The sequence below is a fragment of the Falco punctatus genome (genome assembly GCF_963210335.1).
Source record: "Falco punctatus genome assembly, chromosome: 2".
Taxonomy (NCBI): domain Eukaryota; kingdom Metazoa; phylum Chordata; class Aves; order Falconiformes; family Falconidae; genus Falco; species Falco punctatus.
The window spans coordinates 80,822,636-80,841,525 of NC_137581.1; the positions used below are offsets into that span (position 1 = coordinate 80,822,636).

General features: G+C 43.2%; 1 protein-coding gene across 6 annotated transcripts in view; it reads right to left on the reverse strand.

Moving 5' to 3' along the window:
* ICOSLG (inducible T cell costimulator ligand) overlaps positions 1-18,890 on the reverse strand; it is a 58,144-nt gene that overhangs the window by 33,059 nt on the left and 6,195 nt on the right. For 4 of the 6 annotated variants that reach the window (XM_080376948.1, XM_080376950.1, XM_080376949.1 and 1 more), the window contains 4 exons: positions 18,495-18,779; positions 16,759-16,935; positions 15,658-15,693; positions 834-12,965 (listed from right to left, as the gene is read on the reverse strand). In XM_080376948.1, coding sequence (XP_080233074.1) covers positions 12,955-12,965; positions 15,658-15,693; positions 16,759-16,935; positions 18,495-18,779 — 509 coding nt within the window. In that variant the 3' untranslated portion in view covers positions 834-12,954. The remainder of the gene's footprint in view (positions 1-833; positions 12,966-15,657; positions 15,694-16,758; positions 16,936-18,494; positions 18,780-18,890) is intronic. The other 2 variants (XM_080376947.1, XM_080376946.1) reach the window with 2 other exon arrangements.

The window sequence follows — 18,890 nt, forward strand, 5'->3', positions numbered from 1 at the left end:
TCAAAGGCAGCAAGTTCATCTGAAACCTACTTGTGCAACTGTGTCTTGTTATTGTCTTTTTCAAAGTCCACAGATACCGTGGTAACTCATAACTGGGGCAAATCCTCGTATGCAGTTGCTTGTCCTCTTTTTTTGTCTTTTCATGCTTTCACTTGATTTCTTCGCTAGCTGCAAACTGAGACCTCAGGTTTTGTGCAGCACAGGGGTTTTAGCTGCTATTACATGCTGTCAGTTTGTAAACAGCTACCTTCAGAGCCTGAAAAATTATATAGTGTTTTGGTGTGACTAGTATGTTGAGTGCCTTGCCTGAGCCTTTTCTCTTAGCTGACGTTTTGAAGCAGTAAGTGTGGTTTATTATTTTCAGCCCAGTGTTCATTCTCTGAACTTCACTAAACTGAAACTCCCCATTTGGTCACTTTTGTTGGTGTGCCAGTTTAATGACTAAAAAGAAGCAAAAAGATAAAGAGCAAAAATAAAGGCAAAAATGTATTCTGCGAGTAAATTAATTGGAGACGCCTTTTGGGGTGTCAGGTGAAAGATGCCTTTTGTTATAGGAGTAGCCATAGCCTCGCTTCTCAGTCTAAGTGTGCCATAGCTGGCAGTCAGGGAAGGGGAGTGGAGTTACAGAGCTGAGATGTTTTAACTGGTAAACGCCTCAATCTGTATTTTTCCCCTCCAGCCAAAAAGAAAGCCAAACCATGATTGTTTCTTTTTCATTTTCCCCATGTCCACATCATCTGAAGTAATTGTAAAAGACCTTAGCCAAAAAGCCATAGCCCAGATACTGCAGTTTTAGCACTTTCTAGTATAAGACAGAAAACTTGATCTCTTACCTGTGTGGAATCTCTCAGTATCCTGCCTGAATGTGCTGAGATTCAAACGTGCTGAGGAGCCTTTGCCTTGAATGAGGAAGTGCTGAAGCCGGGCAGGATGTGGAGCAATGACTCAGATAGCAAAGGCTGCATTTCTTAACTAGCTGAGGAATAAAAGGAATCGGTGACCGTGCTGCTACAGTGTGCTCAGCTGACATAAGAACTTGCTAGCTACCACTCTACCAATAGTAAAAGCTCAGGAGCATTCAGCATTTCACTTTTCATCTTTTCCAAACTTTAGCTGCTTATGATAATGCAGCATTCTGGTATTGCAGTCCTTTCTAGGAGGACTATCTACCTTCTGTCTGATAAAATGTTTTACTTTCTTTGCACAAATGTGCCACTTGAAGATATTCAGAATAAGGATTTTGGTAATGCTTCTGAAATATCCCTTGCCTCTTAGCTCAAGCAGGCACTTGAGACTTTGCCTTTGCCTAAGACTCCCTGACCTGATGCCCTTCCACCAAGGGTACTTCTTCCTTGTTCCAGACTTTTGCCCAGTCTCTGGGACCTGGAATTCTTGAAGGCCAGTCTTGTTAGTAAAGACAGGTCCCCTGCCTCTTTCAGCAGTGTGCCCACAATTTCCCTAGCCTTCCCTTCTTTTTGTCTCCTATGTATGTATAGAAGCCTTTCTTGTTGTCTTTGGCATCCCTGACTGGATCCAGTTCCAGGTGGATTTTGGTTTTCTTAACCATGTTTCTGCATGCTTGGTCAGTGTCTCTTTATTCCTTCCATCGTACTCACCTTATCTCCACCCTCTGTAGGTTTCCTTTTTCTGTTTGAGTTTTGCCAGGAGTTCCTTGTTCATCCATGCAGCCCTTGGCATTTTTTTTCTTACTTCCTACTCATTGAGATGGACCGAGCACAGAACACAAATATGTTGAGACAAGCTACCAAGCTGACACCAAATCCTTAAGCTGATTCATGTACTAAAGACCATTTCCTAATGGGTTGTTGGTTTTCAGTCCCTGGGGCTGCTCATCTTCAACGTTTGGAGGTGTTCAAATGATCAGTGCCTTTTTCATGCTGCTTTTAGCTTGTATATATGTGCTTTCGGTTTTTTTCTACTCCCTTCCCCTGCTCCAGTTTGCTGTATCCTGCATGTTCATCAAAAGGCTTACAACAAAAGCAAAATACAGTCTCCTTTTCCACAGAATACAGCAATCCTTCTTAGACAACTTCTTAGCTTTGTTACAAAGCACAGTTGCCTACACATCTGCTAATTCAAACATGGTGAACCGAATGCTTTCCAGAGTCAAAGCCAGACTGTTTTCGCTACATATAGGTGAACAGATGGAAGAAGGGAGGGTTTATATAATTTAATCTCCAGTATCTGGAATATAAACTTGGATTCAACTAAGTGCTGCTGTAGACTGAACAAGGGACCTGTGCAACTTCCTTTGGTGTTACATTAGCATGCTGTAACCTTGCGATGTTCCTACTGTAGTTGTATTTTTCCCTCTGCTGGTGTTTATAGTCAGAATGGCTTCTGACCCTGCTGGCAGAGTACTCCAAAAAGTGAGTCACGCGTTTTTTGACTAATCATTAATATTGATGGCCTTACTTGCTGTTATCAATAAATTTGAATTTTTCTTTTCTCCTAACTCCCCTTTTGTTACCAGATGAACCAAATAATACAAAGAGTCTTAAGCAGGCTTGCTTCAGAAGGAAAGTGCAAACTCCACTTTGCTTGCTTTCTTCTGCTCAGAATGACAAGGTTTTGTGTGGGTAAGGCAGTGGAGACCAGCAGTAGCTGTAGCTTACCATGCTCATCATATCTACTTCATTTTGCTAAACCTTATTCCTTCTTCAATCTAGGTGGAAACAAAAAGGCTGCTTATGCCAGGCACTTGAGATGTGCATGTTTTAATTGCAAGTTTGGATTTGGCTGTAGACTGAGGCTTTCTGGTCTGTGAGGCATATTCCCGTTTGTGACTGGTTTCACTTATTTCCGCTCATTTGAGGTAAAAAGTTATATGGCTAGGGCTCCTGCCCCAGAATGATGGCAGACACAGAGATAGGAAGAAACATTGAGAGCTCTTGCTGACTTTTGAACCATTTAAGCAACTGCTGAGGTCTTTTCATGGTGCAACCAGAGTACCAAAAATTGAAGCAGCATGTTCATTTGCAAATGAAGAGGCAACAGTCAGCAGTGTTGCTGTCCAAGATGAGAAATGTTCCTTTAAGTTCTGCCAATAGGAGATGCTTGGCAAGAAATATGCATTTATGCCTGAAGCATAATGACCTGAATGTGTAGGCAGAAAAAGGAACAAAAATTCAGCCTGACTGTGAGAAAGGAACAAGGGTGAAGCTGATCTTTTGCTGTTTTTGACAGTCTGATCGCTTAAGCAACGAAGATTTTAGGCTCATTGATTAGCTGCTTGTTCCTCTCTGAAGTCACTTTTCCCATTAATTACTGCTAGTATTTACAGAGTATAACATTCCAGAAACCAAAAGTCCTCTGCAATCTGGCACTCTCCAGATTACCCTGAAGTGGGTGGCTGCTTGAGTGCTCAGAATTTCAGACACTTGGGAGGGAGAGAGAATTTGTGGTTTTTCGGCAAAGGCGTTCATGATTGTATTTGCCACGAGGCTTTTGGGCTTTCCTAGGGAACAGCAGCAAGCACTGGGAGGCACTGAAAGTGTAAGTTGCTCCATGTATCTCTGCTTCCCTCCCAGCATAAGTGAGACATCAAATAGACTATTTCAGTTGGAAGGGACCTATAACAATCTCGTCTGACTGCCTGACCGCTTCAGGGTTGACCAAAATCCAAGGCATATTTGACTGACAGGCTTTGGGCATTGACAACCCTAGGAAGCCTGTTCCAGTGTTTGACCACCCCCTCTGTAGAGAAAGGGTGTCAAGTGTGAACCTCTCTAAAATCATAGAATATTTTGAGTTGGGAGGGACCCATAAGGATCATATAAATCTAACTCCCCTCTCCTTGCAGGACTATCTAAAACTAAACCGTACGAGTGTCACCCAGACACTCCTTGAACTCTGACTAGTGTGGTGCTGTGACCGCTTCCCTGGGGAGCCTCTTCTCTTGGTGCAGCTTTGAACCATTCCCATGTGAACTATCACAGGATTCAAGGGAGAAGAGTTCAGCTCCTTCCTCTCCACTTCTGCTCTTCAGGAAGCTGCAGGGAGCAACAAGGTCACCACTTAGCTTCCTTTTCTCCGAACTAGACAAAATGACATGTGCTGGCCTGCCTGGTTAGCTGAGCAGGGCAGGGGCTGAGTAGGCTGGGCATGGATGCCTACCCTTGCTGCAGCAAAGGGGAGCCGGACTGGTGCTTGGCAGATCCTTATGGTGAACAAACTGTCATCACAGGCTTGACTCACCCCCCAGTTGTATATATTGACCTTCTCAGCTTTCCTAGTGCTGCCCCGTCTTTCTAGCCCTCTGAGCTAGTGAAAAAGCATTTTGTTGTATTTCATCTCCCAGCACTGGACTCCGGCACATCTCAAAGGGTGAAAGTCTCTGAAATCTATTTCTCTCTGCCACTTGTTTTTTTCTTTCTTCCATTACAGCCGCTGTTACACTGTCCTACCCTGGGCTGGCCAAAACAGGGCTCACAAGCCTGTTTGGAGGGGAAAGCTGGACTGACAGTGGGGAGTCTGGTCTTGTGCATGGGGCTGGTTCAGTAATGGTAGGGAGAGGATTCCACTCTGTCTAGAAACATACGGGGAGCACACCCACCTTCTGACAGGTATTTCACATTCCAGCCAGCTTATTTGCAACTATAATAAAATATTCGAGGATGTAACTGGGTTTCTTTCTAGCCCTAAGAACAGTATAAACCAAGCACTGAATGCCCACCCTGTGCTCTCCGTCAGAGGCATGTACTTGGGAGGTTCACCATAGTCACAGTAATGCTGTCTGCAATCCTTCAGAGATGTAACTAATCAGGCTATTGCTAATTATAGAAGTGGTTCTTTCATTTAGGCATGGCAGCAAAACCATAAAATCCAAGAGAAAAAAACCCTACAACTTGGTTTATGCAACACTAGGTAACACTGTGTGTAGTATCTTGAGTGAGTTTTGCCAAACGTAATACAGGTATTTCTAAACGTGAGCAATGAAACTGTTGCACCAAAGAACACAGCCTGCCATGATCAACACTCTTCCTCTAGACCTTATTTTTGGGTTGCTGAAGTGCACGTTTGTTTTGCCACTCTGAAAAGAAGCTGCCTGGGCTATTCCTATGGTTTGTGTTTTAGGCTGCTTTGCAAGGAGACTCTCAGCTCTGCTTTCTTCTGATTCTGTTTGCTGCTCTGCCTGATGGTCTAAGCCTGTGTGCCAGTCTTAAGACCTGCCTGCTGTCTGCGTCTTGCACAACTGCTGACGGCCACAGCAGCTTGTGTGTCCCCAAGCCTTGCTTCCCTTGTGCAAGGCAGGGCTAAATGAATCATAATGCCTTTCTTAAGGCATGCAGGTCTTTTTTCCATTGATGCCTGTGACAGCTTGGTTCACGCCTTTTCTAAAGGGGAGATCTTCTAAGGTTGAATGAACCATTAACGTGTGTTAAGACAAAATGTCCTGGTTTTAGCTCTTACCCAGTGCAGCTCCTGCTCTCTCAGTGGCCATGGCCACGGTGGGAGTGCTCCCCTCCTCTGCAGGGTGCTCCAGTCCAGGGGGCAAAGGAACTCCCATTTCCAGTCTTGATGAAACTTGAGCTTTGCTGAATATAGTACTGCAGCTCCAGCCGCTTTTGTTGGTTTTTATTGATTGTTTGTTTTTTTTTTTCAGAGGGCTTTTGGAGGAATGTTATATTCTGTAAATACTAGCAGTAATTAAAGTGCCCATTTTGCTGATGCTAATAGTGGTAAAATTTAGTTCAGCAACAGCTGCTATGCTGTGAGTGTCCAAAGGCCCTTATAGCCCAATACCTTCTCCGTGGCTGTGACCCACATAGGGAGCAGGGTAAGCAAAGACCAGGGAAGCATATAGCAGTACCTCCTCAGATCTCTCCCTGGCCTTCACCTTAGAAAGAAAGTATTGAGTTTTAGCTAAGTTTTGTGAGGGGAAGCATAATTTTTCCTAGTGTGAAGGTTCAAGCAGCCTCTCATAACTATGTAATGAAGTTGCTGGTGTTCTGCCAATCTGTGGGGAGCACGATCTCAAGAGGGCAAACAAGTATGTGCTGTCTTGGCAGTAAACAACAACACTAGCTTTGACGTGTTGGGGTGTGGGGGCGATAGGATACCAATCTTTCCTCCCTGAAAAGTAAATAGTCTGAACAAAAGCAGTGATGTTGGAATTGTGCTTGCATTCAGTCTGTGGCAGTCCTGCCACTTAGACAAGGAGGTCATTGTGGGAGCTACATGCTTTCTCACTCATCTTGCAAAATCTGACTTGCATTTAGCATGCTGCTTTGTGGCACCTTACCTCTGTCCAAATACACTTCGTATACTGCTTTGTGGCACTTACTTCTGTGCAATTACACTGGCTGCTTGCATGGAGTTTCCAGCTGGCAGAGATATGTTATACAATTAATTATTTCCAGGCTGAGTGCTCTATCCCATCCCAGCATCTGGGTGTGCAATGATTAAGATTATAGCATGCTTTAGAGAACATGTAGTGAGCGATGTACAAGAGCACTGGGCTGTAAAGCCCGACCTTCATGGGAGGGGGTTAGAGTCTGTTTCCAGCCACTTAAAGCAGCAAAATTCTTACCTGGCTTCTGCCTAGGTGCAGAAGTTCAGTGGTTTCCTCCCAGCTGTCTGGAGCAATGCTGCCTAGAGACTAGAACAAAACAAAACTCCTTTCCTCCCCTGTCCTCCAACCCCACCTCAAAGGCTTCTGAAAAGTATGCAGGCAGGGGCACACCTCTGTGCCTGGGGTCCCACACTGCTGTGGGGTGCTCAAGCCTGAGCACCTGCGACCTGGGGATGTCAAAACCAGTTTTAATGCAAAAGCTCGTTCTTACTAGTGGAGTTATTTGTGGCATACCTACTACTACTGTTTCCCAAGACTTGAAGGTACACCGATGCGGTAAATGCACCCACAGAAATTGGTGGATTTCTTTTGTGGAATTTTCTGTTTCTGAGGAACTGTTTGTTTGACTTGGTTTAGAAATAATTTTCTGTCCAGATATGTTGTGACGCAATAGGAATTGCTCAGAAGTGAAGCTGAGATGCATTGTGTGAAGCCTGTCAGCAGTCGCTGCATTGCCAGAAACGCTAACAAAAGGCACTGGGTCACTGTACGCTTGCCTCATGGGTTTTGTGGCTGATAATTCCAGCCAGGCAGAGCAAATGTTTGTTAGTAGGAGCTCTTCTTAAGGAGCTCTTAAAAAAAAGAAGAGAGAAAAAAAAAAGTTTCCCATGCAGCGCTTCATCTCCAGCGGACTGGCAAATTGTCACTGGGCTGGAGCAGATTAAAAGCTTTTTTTTGTCCTCTTCTTTCTTGTTCCTGCTCTCAGCTGGATCAAATTGTTCCTTGAGAAATACTTTGACAGGCAGCTGCCTGCCTCATGGTAGTAATGAAAAATTCAACTTTAAATGTATAAACAAAATAATCTGAAGATAAACAGAACGGATGTGTAGAGTTTGGAGGTTTTCATTTAATTTATTCTTTTGCTTTTTCCTGCTCGAAGGCACTTACTGCTCAAGGCTGAGCTGTGCCCTGGCATGCCAGAACTCCTGGTGGGATGCCTGCCTGCTGAGCAGACACCTGGCACTGTGGCTTGCCCTGGCTGGGGACCCTGGAGACTCACCTGTCTCCACAGCCACTCCGTCTGCTTCTGCAGTCCTTCAGTTTCTGGGCATGCCCTTCGTGTGCACTGCTGCCTGGGGTCCGGAGCAGACCTTCCCTGGGGGCTGGCTCCCTGCCTCACCCTGTGTAGGAAGAGTCAATGAATTTCCCCGGTCATTATCTGGCCCAGCCCTCTTGCCTTGCTCAGTAGATCAGGAACCAACACAGGACTGGGTTTTTCTCATGATTCTGATATGAGAATTCAATAATGTGTATCTCAAAGAGGAGAGCAATCCTCTGTGCTGCAGGTAGTGCCAGATGGGCATGGAAATATGAGATACGTACGGAAAACAAAAGAAAGGGCTTTGAAAGGCCAGGTTTATGATAGACTTCTGGTACTTTGCTGACACAGTGTTTAATGTCACTGGCAGTTTATCAAACTGATCTGAGCTGGCTAATAAGATTTCCAATAAGGTGATAAAGATACTTTTTGTTTGCCTTGTATTGTAAAAATAGCTACTGTGCTTTGGCAATAGCTCAGACATTTTATGTCTTTATCCCTTTTAGTTACTGTGACTGCAGTAGTGATGTATTTTAGAAGTTAGGTAAAATAGTAATGGTAAGTCTGACTGATAACAGGATGAATTGAGAGGAATACAATTGCCTCTAGTTCAGAATGATGCTGTGGAAAATAAGTTTGTGCAAGCAAACCTGATTTTGTTTTGAAACTACACTCTCAGCCTCACGAAGGATGATGTGACAGCATAGATCTCCTGGCAGAAGAAATTAAGAAGGAAATGTTAGCAATCACCTTCAGTCCACAATATGGCTGCATTAGTGTTGCTTCTTACTGACACATTCTTAAAAGTTTTCCTGCGTCAACTGAGAGATGTTTTGTCACCTTTTTACTCTTTCCAATTATTTTAAGGGTTGACTTATTTTTGTGTGACAGATATGAAAGTGTAGTCTGGCAGTTTATATGCAATCCTATTCAAAACCAGTAAATGGCTTCTGTTGACTTATGACGTCTACTGGGGTGAATGTGGCAGAGAAGTAGACTTTCCAGTCCAACAAGTGGAAGAAGAGAAGAGGTCTCTGCATGCTGGAGATGTGACTTCAAGCACCAAGTCAGCTACAGCCTTGTGTGACCCTGGGTGTGTGACTTTTGTGTCCAAGTTTTCCAATTATAAAATGGTCCTAAGCAGCACTTCCTGAAATCACAGGAAGACAGATCAGTGTTTTATTGCTAAACGGTTGGGACCTCTTTCAAGGCAAGTTGGAAGGTCAGCCTGAGACTCTGTTGATATAAGAGCATCTGTCTCTACATAGAAGTTTTCTGTGCCAGACTAAAATGGGAGGCAGGGTCTTTCTTAACAAAGCACTTCAGTTTGTGTTTAATAGTGAGGTCATGAGTAGTTCCCAAGGGCTTGCATTTTGCAGCATGGGGCATTGGCTTGGATACACTACTTATGCTTGTTAGCAGTGCTGATAACACAGGAACGATTCGAAGCATTTTTTTCTTGTGTTGGTAGGTTATTGTACAGGTTGACATGTTGTCATGTAACTGTGTCTTGAAAGACGAATGAGATGGAGGCTACCGACAGGTCTGTGGCCTGTAATTCCCTGGGCTGCCAGATGCAGGGGTGATCACCTCAAGGAACTTGTGGGTTGCCTTTCCTAATCCTCAGATGGGGACCAGTTTACAGTGATTTCATCCCATGTAATCCAATGAATGTGGTGAAGGTCCTAAAGCTTGCATCACACATAGAAGAAGTCCCAAGAGCCTAACTAACTTCTACAGTGAGTGAGGGGGTCCTCTCCCTGTGGAGTTGGGCTGTACTTAGTTATTCCTTTAGAGGAGTTTCTCTTGCCCTGGAAAAGAGAAAGGTTAGAGAGATTACCCTCACGGGGTAATGTGAACTTTTGTTCATATATGCTATAAATAGGAAAAGGATTCACTTTGCAATTTGGAAAACCAACTAATAACGTTTATTTGATGTAGTGCAAGGGGCTTTAGAGACAATGTTTGGAGTCAGGGTTGTTGAAGTGGAAAAAGGGAGTGCATTTTTGAGCAAAAGAGAGATTTCAGCTCTCACAGGTGAAAAGATTTAAATAATGAATTTGACTACAGGACGGATGGATTCAGACCAGTAAGTAGCAACACATGCTCTCTCTCGGGGCTTTCCATCTGTGGTTTACCAGCCATGCCACAACTAAAGCCTTTCACTTTTCTGTGAAAGTGAGTCCGTTTCTTAGAGTCTTCCCACAACGCTGCATCAAGTGGTGCTTTCCTGTGCATGTGTTTAAGTTGCTTGAAACATAGTTCATCTGACCTTCTACCTTTAATGAAAGGAAAGAGAGGGATGCTGGTGTGCAAGTGCAACACCGACCTGGGACTGTGCAATGAGTCCGTTTCAGTTCTGGAAGTGGGAGGGTGCGTTGTACCTTTGCTGTGCTAGGGGTTGTTACGTTGGGTGAGAAAAGGATGTAGCAGCCCAGCGTAAGTGCTGCCTTCAGGCTTTATTTAAGCCTGTACCATGTAGCTTTCATTGACTTTACTCAAGGTATTTTGTTGTGCAAGCCAAAATCGAGCACAGGTTGTCAAGTCTCTGTGTTGCATTGGTCTCTCCTTGTCTGAGGGCTTTGGAAAGGTGCACTCATACGCCCTGAGGGATATGGCTGAAACTAAAACTGTCACTTTGGTTGGGGCAACTTGTGTTTACATGCTGCCAGATTTAGTCAAACATCCAGATGGATTTTATTTAAAATATAAACAGGTATATGATGACAAACTCATTACAAAATTTCTAAGTCCTTTTAATGGTAACAACTGCTATCTAGGATTTTCTTGTCTCCAAAAATAGCTGGAAACCTAAACCAACTGAAACTACGGATTCTGAAAGAGCAGGCTGTTGCATTTAGATGTTATTCTCTAGGTACCATGAAGTAGCCCAGAAGTAAGGAAATCCAACCAGTCTAAATTAGCTTAACAACATATTGTAAAGCAACTGCTAGGTTGAGTTCTTGCATCTCTAAACTGTTACAGCTTCTTGCAGTTGCAGAATATAAAGGTGGAAAACTGTTTTTAGGAAAGGCTTCTGTCAGTTACAGCAGCACCAAAGAGGATGTGCAAAACAGCTTCATGTGATAGATAGCAAGGAAACGTCCACAGGACTTCTTACTGAACCACTAGGAAATGGTTACCTTCACATCTGCACAGATGTTCACATTTTTAAGGTGTCTGCATGCTTTCTTCAAGCATGTTCCCTTTAGGGTTCACTGAAGACTAGATATGGACTTAGAAAATAATCTAACATCTAGATTAATGGACATGAGAGAAGACAAGGAAAGGCTGACATTTAAAGTAACTGATGGTACCTTAAGTAATCTTATCCAACAAATGCTGTGAGCTGAATACCCTACCTGAGAGGGTATGTTCCAGCTGTAGACTGGAAGGCAACAGAGGACAAAAGAGAAATTAATAAATAAAACAGAGTATTTTTCACAGACATTGAAGATTAGCAAATATGCAATATACTTTTTTGACATTAATAGATACAACACCTTTCTAAAAAACCACAGTTGTACACAGTTAAAATCTAAACAGAAGGCAGGAGCTTAATTATTTTGTTGCAGCTTGGCTGTTTGTTTTTGCTTTTAAAACAGCTTCCCTATCCTGTTCAAACTGGCGAGTAAGCCTAGACTGCAACAAGTGAGAGCTAAACTGCCCCGTCTTTTAAATGCTGTGGAGGCTGAGCCTGTGCAGCCCTCCCACAAGATCCTGGTGCAGCGATGGTGCGCAGGTACCCAACTCAGAGCCTCCTTGAGGGCACTGCAACAAACCCCTAACTGTACTATTGCCCAGTGGTTCTGGAGTCCACATAATGGGACAACAGGACAACAACATTTTTTTTTTCACTTGATGGATATGAATGCTAATCTTGATATGAAAAATCAATGGCCTGCCTCAGACACTGGAGAGCCTCCCACACACAGAGCTAGGACAAGTAAGGCTGTAACTTATTCACAAAAATGGTAGAATTTTAGTTTAGCAACTGGTGCAGGAACCAAGTGTCTCCAGGGTTCAGTTTAAACATGGTCTCCGTGCCCCATGACAAGATGGGGAAAATGCCCCACCTAGGCAAGACAGTATAGATTCCTCCTCCTTCAAAACTTCATACCATCAGCAAAGTTTACTATTTTCAACCAGTTTCTCTTGGCTGGCTCGTGGCTGGAACAGCAAGGCACGTGCACTGGCACAAGGAAACTGCACTTGGCTTTCCTGGACATTCACAGACAACACAGTGCTATAGTCTGCACTCTTTCCTGTCTGTCTGTCTGTCTGTCTTTCCTTCTTTTTTTGGGGGGTGGATGGTGGGATGGGACACAAGGAGGGGTTCAGTTTAAAAATGTCAGTTTAAAATCCTCCCTGGAAGCCACAGGGGAGTGCTTAAATAAAGACCAGCTGAACTGAGCAGAGCTCAACCACAGGTTTTGTTCCATCCTGAAAAGGGTAAGTCCAGGTAACATTAACATAGCAGAGAGCACTATTTTTAATCCGTCAGGTTTCTACAGCCTGCTCTTTCACACAGTACGTACCAGCTTCTATCAAAAGTGGAAGTCCCCTTTTTGGTGGAATATTTAGTAAAAAACAAAATGCTGATATCGAGTTGCATTTAAAGAACACACATTCCCTTACATTAACACATTCAGTGTTTAACCCTGTCAGAGCAACACCCACTTTTGGAGGACTGGGTCAAAACATTCTACCTAATTCTGTACACAGTAACACACAGCTGGTGAAACCAGACAATGAAAGGATGTGCTGTAGAGAGAAAAAGGTGGAAAAGATCACAAATCTCACTTTGTAGAGAGCCCTTCAGTTTTCTTTCTTTTTTTTTTTTTTTTTTTTTAGCTGCCTTTCTTCATATTCAGTAGTCATTGTCAGTGTAAAGAGACACAGCAAGAACTTTGCACATTCCTGAAATGCAGTTGCTTCTGCTACTAAAAAGGTCCTCAAAGGTGATGAGGAGAGACTGGGCACTCACCACCTGTCAGTGGTCTGGCACAGAGAAGCTAAGTCCCAGGCTTGCTGCCTTCTCCAGTGCAGGAGCTCAGCACACTGACAGAATATCAGAGGACTGTCCAAAGTGGTTAGCTGGTGCGGTGACACAATTGTTGTGTGGACACAGCCAGTGGCTGGAACAGAAATCCAGTGCATTTTGTTTTCTCTTCTGTTGGAGAAGCTTTTTTTGCCATCTCTCTTCGCACGCTCTGCAGAAATATGTCACTTGTATTACAAGCGATGCTGCCACTGAGATAGGGGTTGATGCTTCTCTTGACACATCTCCAGCTGCCCAGATTGTTAGCAGACTTCCCATTTAGACAGGTGCTGTAAAAACAAACAAACTTCTTTTTAGAAAAAAATAGAAAAAAATCCCCCAGAAATAATCATGTCCTAGAGTTGTTTTTACTATGTAACCAGTGGAACAAGCTGCAAGATGTATTAACGCTGCTGAAACAGGATCACCTGGGGTCAAGCCCTGCCTCTGCCTAGATACCTGAGACACTGAGGTCCCTCTGCCCTTGTGCCACAGATTGAAAATGCCTCTCTTTGTGCAAATGCAAAAAAGTGCTCTCCTGCTAACGTCCCCCTCCCTTGTGAAGGGATGTCAGTGTCACCTTTGGTTTGTTTTAGACTACTTCAGTGAAGGGATCCCTCCAGAGAGCAATTCAGAATTGCTCCAGCTCTGAATTTCTCCTCACTGGAGCATCCTGCATACTGACTGTAATCTCTATCTGGAAAGACTAACCCCACCAGGACGAAGTTACTCTTCTTTGCAACTTGCCTTCCTCTCAATTTCCAGAACTTTTTTCTTTGTAACAGCAAAGTTAGTCTCAGTAGGCTCTTTTTGGTTTGCAGTCTTCAGGTTTTCCACCCCCTGTAGAACAATTTGACCTTCCTCGTAAAGCGAAACCACTAGAAGCAGAAATGTATTTACATCATTTTTGAAAAGCAAAATGCTGTGGCTGTGTCCCCATGGGTGCACCTCCAGTGTCTCACTCCCCACCTCCCAAACACAACTTGCTTGAAAATATCAAACAATGACTGAATTAGGCTAGAATTTCTCCAAAAGCCCATCTTTTGCCCTAAGGTAGTACCAGCTATTTCTAAATAATTCCTGACTGATGCTGGTGTCCTCTTTCATTAAGAAAAAACAGAACAGCAACAATAGAGAGACTGATGGGAGACTTGGCAGCCTGCACAAACTCTCTGTCAGCGCTCAACTCCCATTACCCTCAGAAAGGCATTTCTTCCTAACATCTAACTTAAATCTCCTTTGCTTAAGCCTGTTGTGCCTTAAGTGCTGTGTCTGCTGGGTTAGGACAATAACTAATTTGTCCCATCTTCTTTAAGGACTCTTATGAATTCCTTGTCTTCTCCAGCCTAAACAAACAACCAGTTTCATCAGAGATCACATTCCTTAGATCATTCCTATTTCCCTGGTGTTGGTCCAAGTTGCCCTCAAATTGGGACATCCGAAGGCCACTGCCTTCCACAGCTTACATGGCTCTCTTGGCAGAAAACAGCCCTCAGATGTGGGACAGTTTCCAATAGCAGCAAACCACCAAAGCTGCTGTCCCACCTCCTCTTCCACAAATGCTGCGGAGACATGCCAAAGCACAGATAGTGTCTGGAAGGCTAGTGTCTTTGTTTTGTTGTTAATGAACAAACCACACTACAGCACTTTTCAACATAAGATAAATATTTACTCATATTTATGTTAACGAAGTTTTTCTACTTATGAGCTAAGTCCCAGGACCTAATCAAATGGGAGCTGGTATAAGTAAGGCTGAGGAAGAAAAAGCTGACCTTAAACGAACGGCTTGTGTTACGTTAATGCAGCTCACAGGAACTGGAAAAGGAAAATGTCCTTTAAGGAGAAATTCCATCCTCCTTTCTACATTATGCTCTACAGGAAACAGTGTAATGTTTGTTGATGTTTAGCAAACACAAATGTTGGGGATCAGGCTGGGGTTACGTGATGGGTCTGGAAAAAAACTGACCATTAACCCAGTTTGCATGACCACCAAAGAAGTTCCAGATATTGTTTTTAAATTTAAGGGCTAATTTGCTTCTGCTTGATTTGCTTGATTATACGAATTGGGTACATGCACAGCATCTGCCATGGCAAACTGCTTTAACTATTACAGTTTTGGTGAAAACACAGTATTTTCTGCCTGTTCTGCAGAGACACCCAGGCAACAGTTATTTGCTTCAGTAGAAACTATCGAGTAAGATATAAAATAGGCAGATATTTCATCCTCTCTGTACTCTTGCAAGTCCCCTGTGCTGAGTTTGTTTTTCCAAATTTGTCTTGGATTTTTTGCCCCATTTTTATTTTTCCCCCACTATAAATGAAAAATGAATTTGTGAACTAGCTGGCCTGCAATACTGCATTCTTGCTTATAAAAAGTATGAACATGTTGAAGGTCTGAACTGCATTCTTTTTCCCTAGGAAAGGAGACCACTTAATATATACTTTTTTTTAATTGGGTGTATATAGGCTCAGGTTCATAAATATGAAGCAAATGATGTTCCTGCATTCCAGCTAAAGATCTCCTAGGAAGCAGTGCTTAAAAAGGCAGGAAACAACCACTTGGTGATAGGCACTGATATAATATGAAGTGATAAATGGTCTGTGTTGTTCAGACTTGAAAATCAGCATTTAAAACAGATTTTCCAAGTTTGGCTCTGTCTTGAGGACAACAGGAGCTTCAGTGTAGCTGTACAACAGGAGAGGAGGGTGGCTTCAGCCTGTGTGTGTCCCCTGTTGATTAGTTATGTCCTTTAGCCTGAACTGTGGAAGGAACTTCTGGGAATCAAACCCCTCAGGCTGCCTTTTGCAACACCTGGAGAGCTCAGGGAAAGGGCTGACAGAAGTAAGGCTATGGCTTTACGTGCTTGAGTTTGCAACATGCAGCAAGTATAATCCAAAGGCTTTGTGCTGGACCTGAGTATTGCAGCTATGAAGTTAAGTCACTCTTGAGTCAAATGCAGTAATCCATATTTTAATACTTACAGTTGAGTCCTCCTTTGTCTTCATTTGTTTGGACATCTGTTGAAACAAATGCACTGTTTTAAGCATATAGGGTAGGTAACTATAGTCTTTAGCCAGACAGGATTAATAACATCCAGCAGAGTTGAGGGTTCAATGTGTTAAATGCTCTTTGGACAGCAAAATGCAGTACATACTCTATTTGCTTACAACTTAGGTCACCATTCCAGCAAGGATAGATTTTGGGCTTGGATCAACAGCCCTGCTCCATGTTTTTGGACAGAGTCCTGCACCACTCTTGAGTTGTTTCTGAAGGAAGGACATGGCTCCTAGCACAGCTGCTGCACATGCCAGGCAAGATCACTACCCTGCTTTCTCCTGATATGTTCTGATGCACCTGGGCTGGCTAGATATGACGAAGAGGGCATGGACTGAGAGCGTGAAAAGTGTGGTTGCCCCCGCTGCCTTTCCATATATGTTAGCTCTTGTGCACCTGCAAAGTGGCTTACAGTCGGTACTCAGATGTATCACCACATTCAGTCTGGTTCACAGGATGTCTTTTAGAGCCGCCTTTTCTACTGTCATGCCAAGCACTGAAAAGTTCTGCACGTGGTCAAATACAGCAGTACAAGGATACACATGTATAACATGGAGTGACAGTGAGACATGTTTTATTTCTAACTCATAGAAAGCTGCTTGATGCCAGGGATGTTGATCCCTTAGTTATCTGGCCAGTGACTATAACGTTCTCAGGATTGATTTATTCTCTGATTTCTGCTTTGGATTGTGCTAAGCAGAGCAAGGTACTGACTCCAGTCCTGTTCCATGGAAGAGCATCGCCTGCATCTGTCCAGAAACAGCCTGCAGGGATTGCAGCTGAGAAACTATGGCCTGAACAGGTACAAAGTCAGAGTTACTCCTGCATCCAGCAGTTAACTTCTGTGAGGCTCAGACACAATAGCAGAAAACCATAAAGAATAACATGTTCTGGGGCACTACATGTCCTCTCCAGGGCACCCCAGGTTTTTGATAACAGCACGATTTCCTGCTGTTTTGTGCAGGCAGCTTACTCATACCTTGTAGCAACGCACTAGGTTTGGTCATGCAAATGAAAGACCTCATTACCTGTGTAGGACAGTAGCTTAAAGGACCTCTGTCTCCACAGCCAGCAGGTTAAACCAACTAGAAGACCTATTCCAATGATGATGGAAATGATGCAAGCTGCTTGAGCGCCTCGTCCATTTTTTTCCAGTTTTTTGTGACTTTCTGTGCTAGAGCCATTGCTTTGCATCTGCTGTGTGTCTAGAATGAAATAGAAAAAGGGCGTAGTAAAGTGTAAATTTTCACATTTCATGCCAGGCAAATATTTGACCGTATTTTACATGCACAAAGAACATTCTGAAGGGCTAAATACTTGCACTACTCATATCACTGTGACGCTGGTGGTATTTCTTCTGAGTCAGGCACATCTCCAGCTTACACTGTCTAATAATACAATGCCAGCTTACTCCTCCCTGTCATCATACTGCACATATCCCTCTTTCACAGCCTTGCGAGACTCTACGTTTGAGCTTGTATCTAGACGAAGTTGAAAATAAATCTATACAGTATCTATAATGTAAATCTGATAGTATTCAGAAAACTGGGTGAAAACCTGTTTCCAGGTGAAATCCCTGGAGTTACTGATGAATTTCCACCGATTGCTGCAAACTGAAGCTTTCAAATCACATCTCTATTTCAAGTGTGGTAGGCTTTTAGAAACCAACAAAAAATAGTAAGATGAAGGTCTTTTTTTCCCCCAGAATACAATAAGACAGAAAAGCCATTAGGAAACCAATGACGAAGTTACTTAGTTTTCCTTTAATTTGGGATGGCAGCAAGGGTATGCTATCATATAAACGCTTTACTGTGCAACTTTTGATTGTGCACACAGTTTTTGTTCCTGGAAGCAGTTTACATCCTTTGGCTATGTTTGTGGGATCACTGCCATTAAGTCCAGAGTGTGAGTCCTTGGCATGTTCAGGTAAACTGTGGCTATCCAGCTAGTTACGCAAACATTCAAACCTCCTTGTACCAGGGTGCAGAAACCTACAAGAGAAAGGTGTGGCAGAAGGCAGGACCAGGAAGAGCAATGAAATCGAACAGTCTCCTCCAGGTCAGCTCTGCCACTCCAGATAGCTTCTCTACACAGCTTTTTTTGAAATAACGAAATCCACTGTTGGTACCATAGGTATAACTTTCTTTATAGCTTTTTTTTTTTTTTTAACATCTCTCCGTTTTTGTGAACAGTTGAGTAGCTAAATACTTGTTTTTACTATTGATCACTCATCAGCAATAAATAACGTATTATACTTCTGCTGTTAGGTGATTTGTTCTATTTGGGCTAATGTTAGCCATTTGCTACAGGTCTACTTTAAATAGCACACTGTATTAAACTCAGTTTGGAGACTGAAAACAGAGCTTTGAAACTAGGCAGAGTAAAAAGCAAGCATGAGTGCTGTAAAGTAGTTGGCTAGGGATTCAGGAATCATGGATTTGCTGTGCTCTCTGAAAAATAACCTGACTCCCCAAGTCATCATGTTCCTGAGGAACCAAAGGGTAAAGCCCAGTCACTGTCTTGGCTGCAAAAGCTTCTCAGGGCCATTGTCATAACACACTTGATGGGGTGTTCAATGTGGGAGGAGTAAACATAAAGTCCATGGCTAAGCATAACTAGCTTGAAACAAAACCTGAGTTCTTCTCAGTATTTTTTCAAACTAATTTTGAATTAATGAGTACCCCTCGTTAGCGCGTATCCACAGAGACGCACTGCTTGATATTTCTGCTATCTAGAAAACATGAAGTAGCATGAAGGGACTTACAGTTGGCTGACAGATTTTCCCGCAGTATTTTATTTTCTATGGAGCACTCTATTTGCATGTTAGAAGTGGCTTTAACCTTCAGCGTGCTAAAAACACTGTAAGTGCCATCGGCATGGGGTATGATCTTTAGCTCTGATGGAAGCAGGTGGCTGTTATCTGTTTTATTTATCCAATATACATTGGGCTCTGGGTATCCATTGCCAGACTTGCAGCTGAAAGTCACCTCCTCTCCAGTGCTGTCACTGTTTCTTATCGGTCCGCTGAGTATTGGTTGGCTATAACTAGCTGGACAGCAAGAGAAAAAGAAGTAGTCATTGATATGTTGAAATGTATTGAAAAGACCAAATTTTGGTGTAGGTTCTGAAGCAGAAGTTCTGGGTTTCACATGACCCTTAT